The sequence below is a fragment of the Juglans microcarpa x Juglans regia genome, chromosome 7S (genome assembly GCF_004785595.1).
Source record: "Juglans microcarpa x Juglans regia isolate MS1-56 chromosome 7S, Jm3101_v1.0, whole genome shotgun sequence".
NCBI lineage: Eukaryota > Viridiplantae > Streptophyta > Magnoliopsida > Fagales > Juglandaceae > Juglans > Juglans microcarpa x Juglans regia.
The window spans coordinates 6,210,203-6,223,820 of record NC_054607.1 but is presented as its reverse complement, the minus strand read 5'-3'; the positions used below and the strand labels follow the sequence as shown (position 1 = coordinate 6,223,820).

The following is a 13,618-nucleotide window of genomic DNA, read 5'->3' as shown; positions in this document are numbered from 1 at the left end:
GGAGAGACTAAGATGAAGAGTGAAAAATGTGACAGATTAAAGAAGAGGCTTAAATGTGAAGGGTGCTTCGTGGTTGAACCAGCCGAAAGAAGGGGGGTTTAATACTGTTGTGGGACTAGTCGATTAAAGCAGAGATGCTGAATTATTCACAGAGACATATTAGTGTTTGGATTACAAATGAGGAGGGGAATGAGAAATGGTTGCTGACGGGTTTCTATGGGTTACCTGACACTAGTAGGAGGGAAGAAGCATGCTTGCCTCTATGGTTGGTGTGTGATGGGTGATTTCAATGAAATCTTGGCTCATGATGACTAGAAAGACTTGCGCCTTAGTTCAAGCTATAGTTAGGCTAATGGTAGATGAAGCATGAAAGTTCCCAAAAAAAAATAAGAGACAGGAAATAAAGTCAGGTTGTAAATTTATTGTATTCAATAGTGGGGGATGAGATCAGCGCATACTTTAAAGGGGCGCAGATGACTCGCGCACCAAAGATTTTGAATTGTGAAGTGAACTAGAGTCAATCCAAGGACGCCGCGCAAAAACCTATGGTTGAAACTTTATTTTCATGCTTAGTAGGCAACTATTTTAAATCCCCACGTTCACCACAGTGTTAACTACACCCAACAGCTAATCTAACAGCCTGTAATTGACCTACACACAAGATTTCAAGTCATCCCACCCACATGCTCATCTTCAAAAAGAATTGTAAATTCCTCAATGTGCGCCAACCAAGGTCAGATCTTTGATCCACTTTGAGCAATAATATTTCATGGAGTTTTATTTTGTAGCTAAACAACATGACTCAAGCTGTTTTACTGTAAATCTGATAGATCTGATTTGGATGAACGTGATATTTGAGGCCAATAGATCCAATGAAACAGCTATAATATTGATGGGTGTGCTTGGAATCTCCAAGAAATCATCATGGCCCCCAGGTTTCCCAGACCAACAAACAAGATAATATAACTTTTAGGTTCAAAAGAAGAATACCTTTTTTCATGCCAAAAACAAGATAATGGGGACAAATGAATGCGTTAGTGACCACCAAGGTCCAAAATGCAGTAGGAATCATCATGTACAAGAATTGTGTAGGACATGGAAGATATGAGTGCAGAGTCCAGACCAAATAGCCTTACAAGAATAATTGTATAAAGAAGAAATAATTTCAATCAAGTTCTTTTTTTTGGGTCAGTAATTTCAGTCTGAATGAATGCACAATGTAGCTGGAGAAATGCTACCGAGGTTGTCCTCACAGAGAGACAGTGCCCTCTCCAAATTGGCAACAATGTCACTCATGGTAGGCCTCTCCTTTCCCTCCAACTTCACACAGCAATTAGCAGTGTAAGCCAACAGCTGAACTGCCTCGGACTCGTTCATTTCAGGCAGCCCAACCCTTCTATCCAACACCTTTTGCAGCTGCCCCGCCAATATTAGTGGCCCGGCATGCTCCACCAGGCTAATTGGACCTGTCCCATTATCTTGATCATTCCTGAACACAGCTTTCTTCCCTGTCAAAAGCTCAAACAAGACCACCCCAAAACCATAGACATCACTCTTTGCTGTCAAGACGTTTAACACATAGTATTCAGGATCTATGTAGCCAACTGTTCCAACAGCCTTGCTTGACATGGTTTCATGTTCAGATTCTGGCTCCAATATCAATGACAACCCAAAATCAGACACTCTCGCAACCCAATTTGCATCTAGAAGTATGTTTGAGGACTTGATGTCTCTATGAATTATTGGTGGCATTGCATAATTGTGCAGATACTCGATTCCCCTCGCGGCATCTAATGCTATTTTGATCCTCATTTTCCAAGAATTCAAAATGCTGCTACTTTTTTCAACATTGTTCTTGTAATGCAAATGGTCATGCAGAGCGCCATTGTTCATATACTCGTAAACCAAAAGCCTCTCGTCCTTTTCTTCACAGAATCCGAATAACACCACCAAATGCCTGTGGTGGAGCCGAGATAACAATGCCAATTCAGAATCAAATGCGATTTCTTTTTCCCGAAATTTCTTTGTTTTAACAGAAGCTTCTCCCCTTTTGATGGCCACTTCGCGTCCATCCACGAGCCTGCCTTTGTAAACACTGCCAAAGCTTCCAGCACCAATTTTGTTTTCCAACGAGAAGTTGTTGGTGGCAGTGGAAAGCTCAGAGAAAGAAAACATCTGGGTCTTGTCCGCATGTTTGGATGATGTTGATGATCCACTTCTCTGCATCTTTGGTCTCAAGGAGCCTTCGCGCTTGATAGAATATGATCTCGAAGTTGGGTCACTAGAACCAATCTGAGGCATAGCGGCAGTATCAACATTGGCATCAGTACTTGTTGGTTGCAAAGAATTCCGAACATTCTTGAGCAGTAGGCCACATAAACCAGCCCAAAAGCAAAAGACAATTGCACAAATGCCTGCAAAAGATCCAACTGATCCAACAATCACAGACGCTAATGAAACCTTGTTCCAGGCTTTGGTTTGTGGAGAAACTGGAGATGATGCTACTGGTGGCACTGGCACTGCAACTGGAAGTTCAATCTGGCAAGACCTGCATATATTTCCAGAACCATAACACAGAGTCTCAGAATCTGGATATATGCCACAAGTGCTGCAAGAAGCCTGAACACACGGACCCGGAATCATCATTTTCAATGGAAGCACCCTTGGCATGTTAAACCACCCTGGTCCCCAACAAATCATGGATAGATTTCTTGATGTCAACCCGCATACAAAATCCAAACCCGCAACAATAGACTCAAATGAAATATTGTCAATCACATTGCTCCCAAATTCAAACCTTTTATTTCCTCCCCAACAATCCACCATTCCATTTCTTACCCTAATGGCACATGTAAAATTTGCTCCCAATGCCAAACCAGAAAACTCGTTATGAGCAGAGCTAAAAGGAACATCCAGTTGACCCGAAGTGTTGTTACCTTTGCAAACCACCCTCCCAGTTGTTGTCAAACCACAGGCATGGGACTCTCCAGCAACTAAGGTTAACAATGACAAATTGGCAAACTGTTTCTGAATATCGTCTCCGAGATAATCACTGCCCCAACATAAACTCTGCTATTGTTCTTCAAAATCCCACATGAAAACCCAATCCCCGATGTGATTGCCTGAAACCTCAATGCTTCCCAAGGTGGTGGAAATTTAGACTCACCATTCTTATTTCCTCTCCAGCACTTGGCCATGCCGGAGTTGACCTCTCTGGCACAAACCTGATCATCACCAACCGTTAGATCAGTCAATCTGACCGTGTCACTATTATATATACGTTTTGGTTTAAAGCTCGAGTTGGATGAAGCAGTGTCCCAGCAGAGGAGGCTGAGGCCACCGGACTTGAGGCCGCAGAAGAAGCTGCCGCCACCTGAGATGGCTTCAAAGGAGGTATTTGGTTCGACTGAAATGATTTGGCCGTTTTGATAGCATTGGATTCCCTGGGCGGGCTCGGCGGCCACGATACCGCAGACTGTGGCAGTGCCGTAGGTGACAGCAGTGGTGGACGCCGACCCAAGGCCGTTAACGACAGTTGGATGCAAAAGAGATATGGGGTATATGAGAATGAGAGTGACGGTGATGGCGAGAAAAGAAGATGGAATTGTCATTTGAAAGATTGACACACTTGTGGCTTCTTCTTCTTCTTCATCGAGAGAGAGAGAGAGAGAGAGAGAGAGAGAGAGAAGAGGGAATGGCAAAAGTGATGGATAAATTTTTGAATGGAAGTTAAAGACGTGATATTAACTTATGTATATAATAATAATGCAGAGAGAAGAAAATGTTCATAGACAATATACAAAATAAAAGTATACCTATAAATTAATTAACAGACAGACAGTGAGAGGTGGTGGCTTTAAACTTTTATGTCCTTGTTGTTTTCTAGAGCTTAAAACTGGTTGTTGGCTAAGTCTTTAGTGTTAGCCAGTAAAATGCCAGTGGAATTAGTCAATGTTCTATTAGGGTTATGAAGCTGCTGCATGAAAAATGCAGAAACCTCGTTGGAGACCAACCCTGTTTATATATATTGGATGATTAGGAAGTTTGAGGATATGCAAATGCTCAAATCCGGACTTCTTTTTATCTCGTCAGCTGTCCGTAACCCTCGGGGTTTATTGACACATCTTACGTGTGGAAGTCTTCTAAGCATTACGTTTGGAAGTCTTGAGGTATAAGGTTGCAACTCTTTTGGGTGCATAATTTTTAGGGACAATCGGATTTGAGGAATTTTTTCTTAAATTACTTGAGGTGCAGTTGCAGAAAATTTCTTGTCGAGAGTCTATGCATCTCTAGAATTAATCGAGACTTTGTTTTAGAAATCCGGTGCGGAATCCAAAAAGATGTGTCAATAAGCAAGTTTGCAAATAAAGTTCTATTTGGTTTCTATTTCCTTCTCTAGATTTGATGAAAATTTGAAAAAAGGGTCATGTGCTGTTTTCGTATCTATTGCCAACGCATTTTAGGAGTAGGTCTGTTAAATCACGGGAAATCTCTAATTCCTTGTTTTGAGCGTTAGGTCATTTGGTTTCAAATGGATTTTTGTGGACGTATTTTTCCTATATGGATTTCGTTACCTAACTTGATCAGATGGGCTGTGATATTGACTAATTAATGATAGATTTTCTTTAATAACCTGTCCTTAAAATGATAAATTTAATTGGTAATTATTTAATTAACAGGCGGGACCCAAGGTAGAACGGCTAAAAACTGTGAAACCCCATGGAAAATTTCCCAGCACAATGGACAAGACTTGTCAGCTTACCAAGATGTTTTAGAATTTTTAACGTACTCGATGAAGAAGATTTTGATAAATCTCAACCATTATTTCTAGATGGACAATGCTGGGTGTCTACCAAATGTGCATGTTAGTACAAATTTTTTTTTTTAAAGAATTTTTTAAACATCCGTAATTATTTAAAAAATAAAAAATATATATTAACTAATAGTCACTTCCTTAACCGTTTAAAAAAAATAATAAAAAAAAATATAAATAGGCATATTTAATGGCGGGACATATTTGGTAGGCATACTATCATTTTCCTTTCTAACGGTACAAACTAAAAGGTTGCCAAATCTAACACTTTTTAAAATTTGAATATACATATATACTATGTAGGTATAGGTAAAGGAGTGCATTTTAAATTGGTAAAATATTATTGCCATAAAAATTCATGCACGTACTGCATGCCTATATTGTGAATCACAGTGGTATATTATTAAACGAAAAAATTGTAGCTTGGTTTGGTTGAAAATAATACTATCTAAGATTTTAGTACTGTCTTGCACGTTCCCGTCAGCAGAATCTTACTATAGATCAAACTCCTATTAGATTTGTTCCATCAACATAATCCTACTGTAATTGGAATTAATTTTTAAATTGTTTATTTAAGGGATCCTATTGGTTAGGATCTGTAGATATTCAAATCTACATATATTCTAGAGCACTTTTCAGTGCATATTTTAGTGAGAAAATTCTTCGTTTATTTTTGTAGATAAGATGGGATGAATTAGTATAAAAGTTAAAAATTGAATAAAATATTGTTAGAATATATTTTTTAATATTATTTGTGTTTTGAGATTTAAAAAAGTTAAATTATTTATTTTATTTTATGTGAGAATTTAAAAAAATTATAATGATTAGATAAGAAAAAATAAATTGTAAAATTTTATAATAATTAAATAAGATGATATGATATGATATCATTAAACCAAAAGCTCGAGCTGTTTTGATCTGCCTAGCAACCTTCCTGATGTGGGCCTTGGAACTAACACCAGTCTGCAAAATGAAACAACGAAAATAAAAGGAAATTTCTCACTTGTCAAGAAAAGCCCAACCAAACTAGATATTTAAAGCTACGTGAAGTTTACAATACTTGTACTTGCTTTCAATATTACCTTGCTTCGATTCTCTTGATAATAATTCCAACCTCTGTAATGAAGTTTGCAAGGAATCTGACATTCTGCATAACAAAGAACACAATGGCTAGACATAGCTTAATTAAACATTCGAAAGACAGAAGTATACACTATAATTTGATAAAATAAAAGTGGCAATGAAAATTATAACTGTTACAGAAAAGTTAGCCGACAATGGAAAAATTGGATGCTATCAGATAGATTTGCATCGGTAAATTCATGACTCAGTCTATCACTCCAATTCAGTGATCATCGTTGCTAGTGAATAACTCTTACATGATTTTTTTTTTATTGGCACAAAGTATCTGGGAACAGCATCCCCACTAATCTCGGAGGTATACAAGCCCTCAGCAATGAGTTTTCCACAAATATACATCGGTTAATTCAAGGAGAAAATCTCTTAGTCTGATGGTCCCTATAAATTGTTTGAATCCAAGGGAATTTGAACCTTAGACCTGGGGGAGTATACCCTCAAGCCCAAGGCTTTTACCACTTGAGCCAACCCCTAAGGGTTTCCTACATAATCAAACATGGGAAACCCAAAAATCAGAAATTCGTCACTATTATTTAGATATTGATCAATATCATTGGTAAGTAGGCTTGTAACCCGCCCTCATAAAATCCGGTCTGGGATCGATTCGACCTGATAGACCTCATGGAAGAGTGCGATCCGAACCGACTCGACCCGAACAAAATAAAATCGGGTTGAACCCGTATGACCCGACCTTTAAAAACATGATCGTTTTCATGCTTCCAGAAATGAAAATAGAACTCATTTACAAACGAAAGACAGAGAAGTGGTCTTGGGACTAAAGGAGAGGCATTCCAATGCGTCCTCCTATGAGCTTTGTGGAAGATTCGCCGGGGTTTCGGCACTGTGCCAATAGAGGAAGAATGCAAGCGCGGGGAGCATTCCCAGAGTGACAATCTTGACGGAGATTTCAATTGTGACGGTTTTGCAATCCCGATGGAGGTGCAATCGCCACTCACCTGACCCTTAAGTATGCGCTTCGGATGGGCTCTAATGCTGTGCTTTAGTTCGCGTTTAAGGACTTCTAGACGGGAAAGCTCAGCAACTGTGGGCGGCTACTCTCCGGGTTTTGGTATTGGGGGGTTGTTACACCATTTGAGGTACGGTGAAGACAATTTTAGTCTCTTGCAATTTTTTTTTTTTAAATCTCAATGTGGGCTGTGTGTGGTGCTGGAGTTCTCGGTCTCTCTAATTAATTTCTTTTTTTTCTCCCAATTCATCTCTAATTTTTGTCTTGCAAATCTTTTGTTTGGTGAGCCTGCGTGTGGGCTGAGACTGAGTGGGCGGCTACTGGTTGATTAGGCTTTGAGGATCAGTATGGTTTTACATTGTCGGACGGGTTGACACCCATTAATAAACCCGTTGTTTAGTCGGGTCTCCAACCCGCTCAAATAATGCCCGATAAAATACAGGTAGGGTCGGGTCAATCTAATCTGGTCCAGCAGGTGCTCGGGTGAAATGCACACCCCTATCGGTAAGTATGGAACGTAGTTATTCTCTTTTCGACAAGTAAGATGAGCATGGAATCCGATTAGACCTATCCGTGGGGCTATTCTTATTCATATCATCAATAAAATACTTGTTTTACTGATCATACAAAAATGAAAAAATTTACACAATCTCTTACTATTCACACAACCTCCACACACCACACATTTTTTTAATTTTTATTATTTTTTTCTTTTATCAAATATTTAATGTATGAATAATAAATAGAAAAATTAAAGTAGTTTAAAAAGAATAAATTCAAAAAAAAATTTAAAAAAAAATTAAAAAATTTAAAAATTTAAAAAATATATGGTGTGTAAAGATTGTGGAGGGTGTAACTTTGCTCTACAAAAATTAGACCTAGCAGTGTAAAGCAATAGTCATCCAACTTCCACGATTGCGTTAGAAAAAACATGAATTTTATATAATGCAATCACATCGTAGCAGATGCAATTTATTAAATCCAGAAAAGCTCACCCTAATATCAGCTTTTCTTAGAACTTCCTCAGTAGTAACTTGAAACTCAGGCCTTTTGGCAGGTTTCCATACTCCTGGCTTTCTAAGATCAAGATCCTGCACAAATCCATGCAGTGCTTAAAAGAGAGACAAATCTAAGAGGGATAAATACAGAGAAAACCAGTATAGCAACACTGTAAACTGAAACTAAAAACAAATACGCCGAATGCATTTGTACTTATCAAAACAAGGAATGCAATTGTCATATTTTATAGCATATAGCAAAGGAAATTATAGAAAATTCCCTACGGTGATGCCCTGTTATATATTTCAGAGAATTATCATTGCAAAACAAAAAAAATTAAATAAATAACAACAGAATTTGATGTCCTAACCTCTCAATTAATCATCCAAAAGCACTTAAAAAAATAAAGAAAAACAAGTGAACCAAAAAGATATGCGGTTCATAAATCCTAATTCGAACTTATGTTTTGAAGAAAATCATAAGTTTAACTCATCTCATAAAATCGGTGTTACAAGAAAGAATTGTTCATTCTTTATAAACATGCCAAAGACCTTGTTTACTGATAATGTGAGATTATTCCTCAACACTCTTCTTCATGTAAATGCTAGTATTTTTCCTAATCCTTTTCATGGAGTAAGTAGTGTGGCCCCTATTTGTCCTGTGACAGACTCTGATATTATGAAGAAATTTATGGGCCTATCTCATCTCATAAAATCGATTTTTACAAGAGATGATTGCTTATTCTTTATAAACATGTCTAAGACCTTGTCTACAAATAATATGGAATTATTCCTCCACATGACTTCATAGAATACAATATACACTCTGAACAAACAGTATCCGATCAAAAGTATGCTTTATCTTTTCCAACTAATGTCAAACCATACGGAAAAACGGACTGGTTAAATAACAGAGGCCACGGCTGGGCATGCTAGAATACCTTGATTTCATCAGTCATTCCCTCTTTAAAATTCATATCTGGTCTAAACTTATAATCATCTTTTGTTATTTCATCCTCATCGAACTGAAAATATGTGGCTGCCTTCTTCAACTTCCCATCCATCCCATCAGATAATGTGTTGAAGCTCTCATCCAATATATGAGAATTACTTCCTTCTGTCACTCTACAGTTCAATCTGTCGCGACCCTTTCCAAGTCTATTAAGCTTCTCAAAAAAAGTATCGGCTTGAGGTGAGATTTGGATAGTGAGATGAGATGAAATAATTTTAGATAAAAGTTAAAATTTGAATAAAATATTGTTAGAATATTATTTTTTAATATTATTATTATTTTAGTATTTGAAAAAATTGAATATTTATTATATTTTGTATAAAAATTTAGAAAAATTGTAATGATGAGATAAAATAAAATAAGATGAGTTGGAGTGATTCTTGAATCCAAATCGAGTAATGCCCCTAGAAAAGTCCCTGAAAATCCATTGCTCAAACTCATCAACTATGATAACCCATATGTGTAACACACCATAATAATTAAAATAAGATAACATTGATTTGCTCTCGAGTCTCTTCGAGGGAGCTCCTCCAAAAAAATGAGAGATAATGAAAAAAAGACAGAAATTTCTTTATCATTCTAGATTAATTTCTTACCCTATCCAACTGAGTGTATATATACTCCCATGAAAACCTTATAGAAAGCCAATAAAAGGCTATGGGCCCTTTAAGTTCAAACAAACTACAATTAAACATAAGTGAGAATATAAGCAATTGGGCTTAACTAACACAAACCTAGCCCAATAAAACTAAGCAAAAGACATTAGCTATACAAGCCCATTGAAGCCATTGAGCCCAACCCTCTAATTCTTTATTGCCCCAAACCAAAGCCTACAAAGATTTCAGTCCATCCTTGTAGATATACCGATGTCGTGTAACAATATGATAAGAATAAGGATAAGTGATATATGAGATCACACATTGTTTGAGAATGATAAGTTCTTGCTCTTTATAATATTCAAATTGGGTTCTAATTGTATCATTAACTAGTCCTTTTAAAAAATAGGCCATATGATTTTGGCCTTTCATTGACTAGGCCTTCCAATTCTATTAAAGTCTATCCCGATTAGAAATGTAGCACTTGAGCTGTGCCACTTACAACGGACAGGCTCGACTAGGACGTTAAGAATTTTTAAGGGAGATAGATTGTGATACTCCATATGATAAGGATAAGAGTAGGTGGTGTATGAGATCTCACATTGCTTGAAAATGATAAATTTTTGTTTTTCATAATATTCCAATTTGGTTTCAATTGTATCAATGATTAATTTTTTTGAAATATAGACCATGTAGTTTAGGCCTTTTATTAGAGCATTACTAATGATTGTGATAACCCATATAATAATGATAAGGGTAGGTGGTGTATGAGATTCTACATTACTTGTGAGGGAGAAGTTATTACTCTTTATAATGTTTCAATAGAGTTCTAATTGTATAATTGATTAGTCTTTTTAAAATATAAACTATGTAGTTAGGACATTCTATTAGTACGTTACATCAACGACTCAAATCAAATGAATTTTATTGCTTACTATAATCAATCCCACCACCAGTTCAAACGGTCCAAGACACCAAAATAACAAACTGAGAAGCTCAAAGGTTGTACCAAGAAAACTCGAGGACCACAGAATATAACCAACAAGGGTAAACCTCGTAACAACGTAACCTCATCACGAAAAGCTAGAAAGCAATCTAATAGAAACGGCAAAACTTAGAACCAATTATCATACACCTTGGAACACCATAACCCATCACGAAAAGCTACGACTTTCCAGTTTCCTCGTTAACACATAACACTAATTTATAAAATTCTACACCCAAAAGAAAAAGAAACAGTAGCAAGCAATATACCGATACAGTAATTGGAATGAGTAATATTATACCATACTCTCATCCCATAATATAAGATGTAAGAATTATCTAATAGTAATAAATATGACACATCTTATATAATAGATGAAAATGAGATAGTGTTCTAGTGTATAAAATTTTCCAATTAGAATACATAAAAAATACTTGACGTCGCATTTGTAGAGAGTGTTAGAGCAATATAGTGTCGTGGCAATCGAAACGACAAGCCATTTCGACAGGAATGAACTGTGAAATGAACGATTTTCATCTCTTTTTTTTTTTTCTTTTTTTTTTTTTAAAACTATTTTCATCTCTTTTGAAGTGTGCTCTCAAGTCACAAATATAGTATTTGGATATAGTATTAGGAAATGAAATGAATTTTAGGGTTTTGGGAGGGGGAAGCACTGTGCATACGTTGCTCGTCAGGCTTAATGCATATTTTGGACCTTTCTTTTAAGGCCTACTCTTGTTATACATTGAGTCTTATATGGCCCAAATAGAAAAAGGATACTAAAGTTTCTAGAATTTTTATTGGAATTATAAGGCATGAGACTTGAGAGAAACTCTATATTATTTATAATTTTTTTAAATCTCTATGGGTTGACACAAATGGTAAGAGTGCTTGTGTTGGTGACATGCTTTCTTTCAAGTTAAAGGTTCGAAAATCTGGCTACAAATAATTTTTAGGATTCATCGGATTAAGGAATTTTTGTTGAATTATCCGAAATGCGTTTGCGATAAATTCTTTATCAAGGACATGTGCTTTAAGATTAGTCGAAACTTTGTTTTCAGACATCTGGTGCCAATAATAATTAAAAAAAAAAAAACTATTGAAGTGCAATTTTTTGGGTCCACTTCTCGTGCCATATAACACTCACTTGGGTAGTCATAAATATTGTAGGTCTTATTTACATGTCTATATTTATCTTAGTCTAGATGTTAAAGTTTAAACTATAAGAAATCCAAATCTGTAATATTGGTCGGTGTCTAACGAGAGACTATGAATGTAAAATATCTTATTTTTGTTAAAACATGTATCTTATTTTTCAAATTAAAGAAAACTATGACTTTTATCCATATTCATATTATTATATAACATAATATATAGTTTTTCAACAGTTTATTATGTCAGCAGCATTACACGTTTTTATTTTGGTTATATACTTATAAAGTTGTACTTGTTAACGTTGTGTTTCGCAAACCTTTGGGCTAAATTCTGACAACTTAGGTTTTCGAAAACGGGTCCTGCACAACGTAGAAAATACTGCATCCTTGAGAGGGTGGCCTTGGGGCCGGGGAACGTCTGATGCCAAATTTAATAAATATTCTTGGAGTGTAGTAAATAAATAAGAGAGTCTAGGGACCAGAGATATATTCTTGTACTTGGGATATGCTATTTATACTACAGGGCTGAGATGTAGACCATACATTCTTTCATGAAGTCCGCGTTCCCCGTATTGTTCCATTTGTCAGAATCTTTAAATGCGGTGTGGCTCTGCTAATGTGACCTGTTGTCTGGGTGGCAGAACCATTAATGCAGTGTGGTTCTCCAACCTCCTTCTTTCAGTTTGCCTTCTTTTTGGTTCGTTCATGCCTTATTTGTCAGTAGATCAACGGTTCCCCGTTTATTATGCCTGTTGTGCGGGTGGCAACTTGAGGACTGGACACTCCTCGAGGGGTTCTCAAATCGACGAGTCTCATCTTCTGCAGCAACATCCTTCCTACAAGTCATGTATAAAGGAGCCTCCTAGTGGGCTGAGTAAATGGCTTTCTACTCCTGGCCGGGTTCAATTGGGCCTCTTGGGCCTCGAGGGGAAAATTCCTTATAGTTACCCTGCTAATTCTCACCGGACAAGTACAGTGGGAATTTATCATGATTTGATCCCGCCTTCTTACAAAGGCCGAGACCTTACTTAGGTTTTCTAAGGTCTGAGAGGCTTTTGTTGGTTGGCATTTCTGGTGACGTTCCTGTCTTCCGTGATGGACTCACCATTTCATAACATCTTTTCAACCTCATTAATGAAGAGGTGTAGGTGTTCACGTCGGTGTCGTTTTGTAAACCACATTCTCTAAAATCGAAACGGCGAGTGTCCTCGTCGCTATGATTCATGGGAGTCTAACCATCACCTTCTTTTATAAAAAGTGGGAGTGAGACCTGATTTTCGTCCACTACGCTGTGATTGTCCTGCCATTCTAGTTCCTTTGATTTTTCTTCTCTTCAACCAGTCTTCTTTGCTACTTCGTGTTCTGGTGGTGATGGTTTCTAAAAAATCTGTTCATCCTAACATGTCCGGCGAGGGCTGTGCCGACACTGGGTCATTGTTTTGGGTAGCGGATGGCACTCGAGTACCAACAAATCAACGCTGACCTCCTTAGCTCTTACCTTCCAAGTACCAGAGTCCGTTTCCTTCGAAGTTCCTGGCTTTGAGCAGGACGCCGTCGATGCAAAGGGCCATTCCAGTAAGGTAGCCATATACCCTTCCATGTTTTCATGCGGCTTGAGATTGCTATTCCCCTGCCTTATTCGTGATCTTCTAGACCGCCTCAACTTGGCCCCTTCCCAACTTCATCCAAATGCTCGGAGATTATTGATTTGCTGTAGCATTATTTGGCGATGGGCTTTGTTGGAATCCTTTTCGGACGACGTAGAGCTTATTAGCCGTGAGTTTCTTCATGCCCATAGGGTGCTACACCTAAAGAGGAATGTATGCAGCTTCAAGGTATCTCATGCTTTAGTCACATTGGAGCTGCGATACAACAAGGTGAAGGACTAGTCTCCCAAGTTTTTCTTTGTATTTGGTTGCTGATGGGAGTTTCTGGTGGGATAGGTGAATCGCTAGG

General features: G+C 37.4%; 2 protein-coding genes across 2 annotated transcripts; both read right to left on the bottom strand.

Moving 5' to 3' along the window:
* Nucleotides 1-1,120: 1,120 nt before the first annotated feature.
* On the bottom strand, nt 1,121-3,796 carry LOC121240524 (putative serine/threonine-protein kinase-like protein CCR3). The gene is given in 2 exon segments (XM_041137977.1): nt 1,121-3,068; nt 3,071-3,796. Coding segments are annotated over 2 exon segments (2,412 nt in total). The 5' UTR covers nt 3,612-3,796; the 3' UTR covers nt 1,121-1,197.
* Nucleotides 3,797-5,707: 1,911 nt separating this feature from the next.
* On the bottom strand, nt 5,708-13,233 carry LOC121240757 (the record flags this gene model as incomplete). Its single annotated transcript, XM_041138296.1, has 5 exons — nt 13,161-13,233; nt 8,857-9,101; nt 7,913-8,008; nt 5,901-5,960; nt 5,708-5,776 (listed from the first exon to the last, which is right to left on the bottom strand). Coding segments are annotated over exons 1-5 (543 nt in total), but the record flags the coding sequence as incomplete, so codon positions are not given.
* Nucleotides 13,234-13,618: the final 385 nt, after the last annotated feature.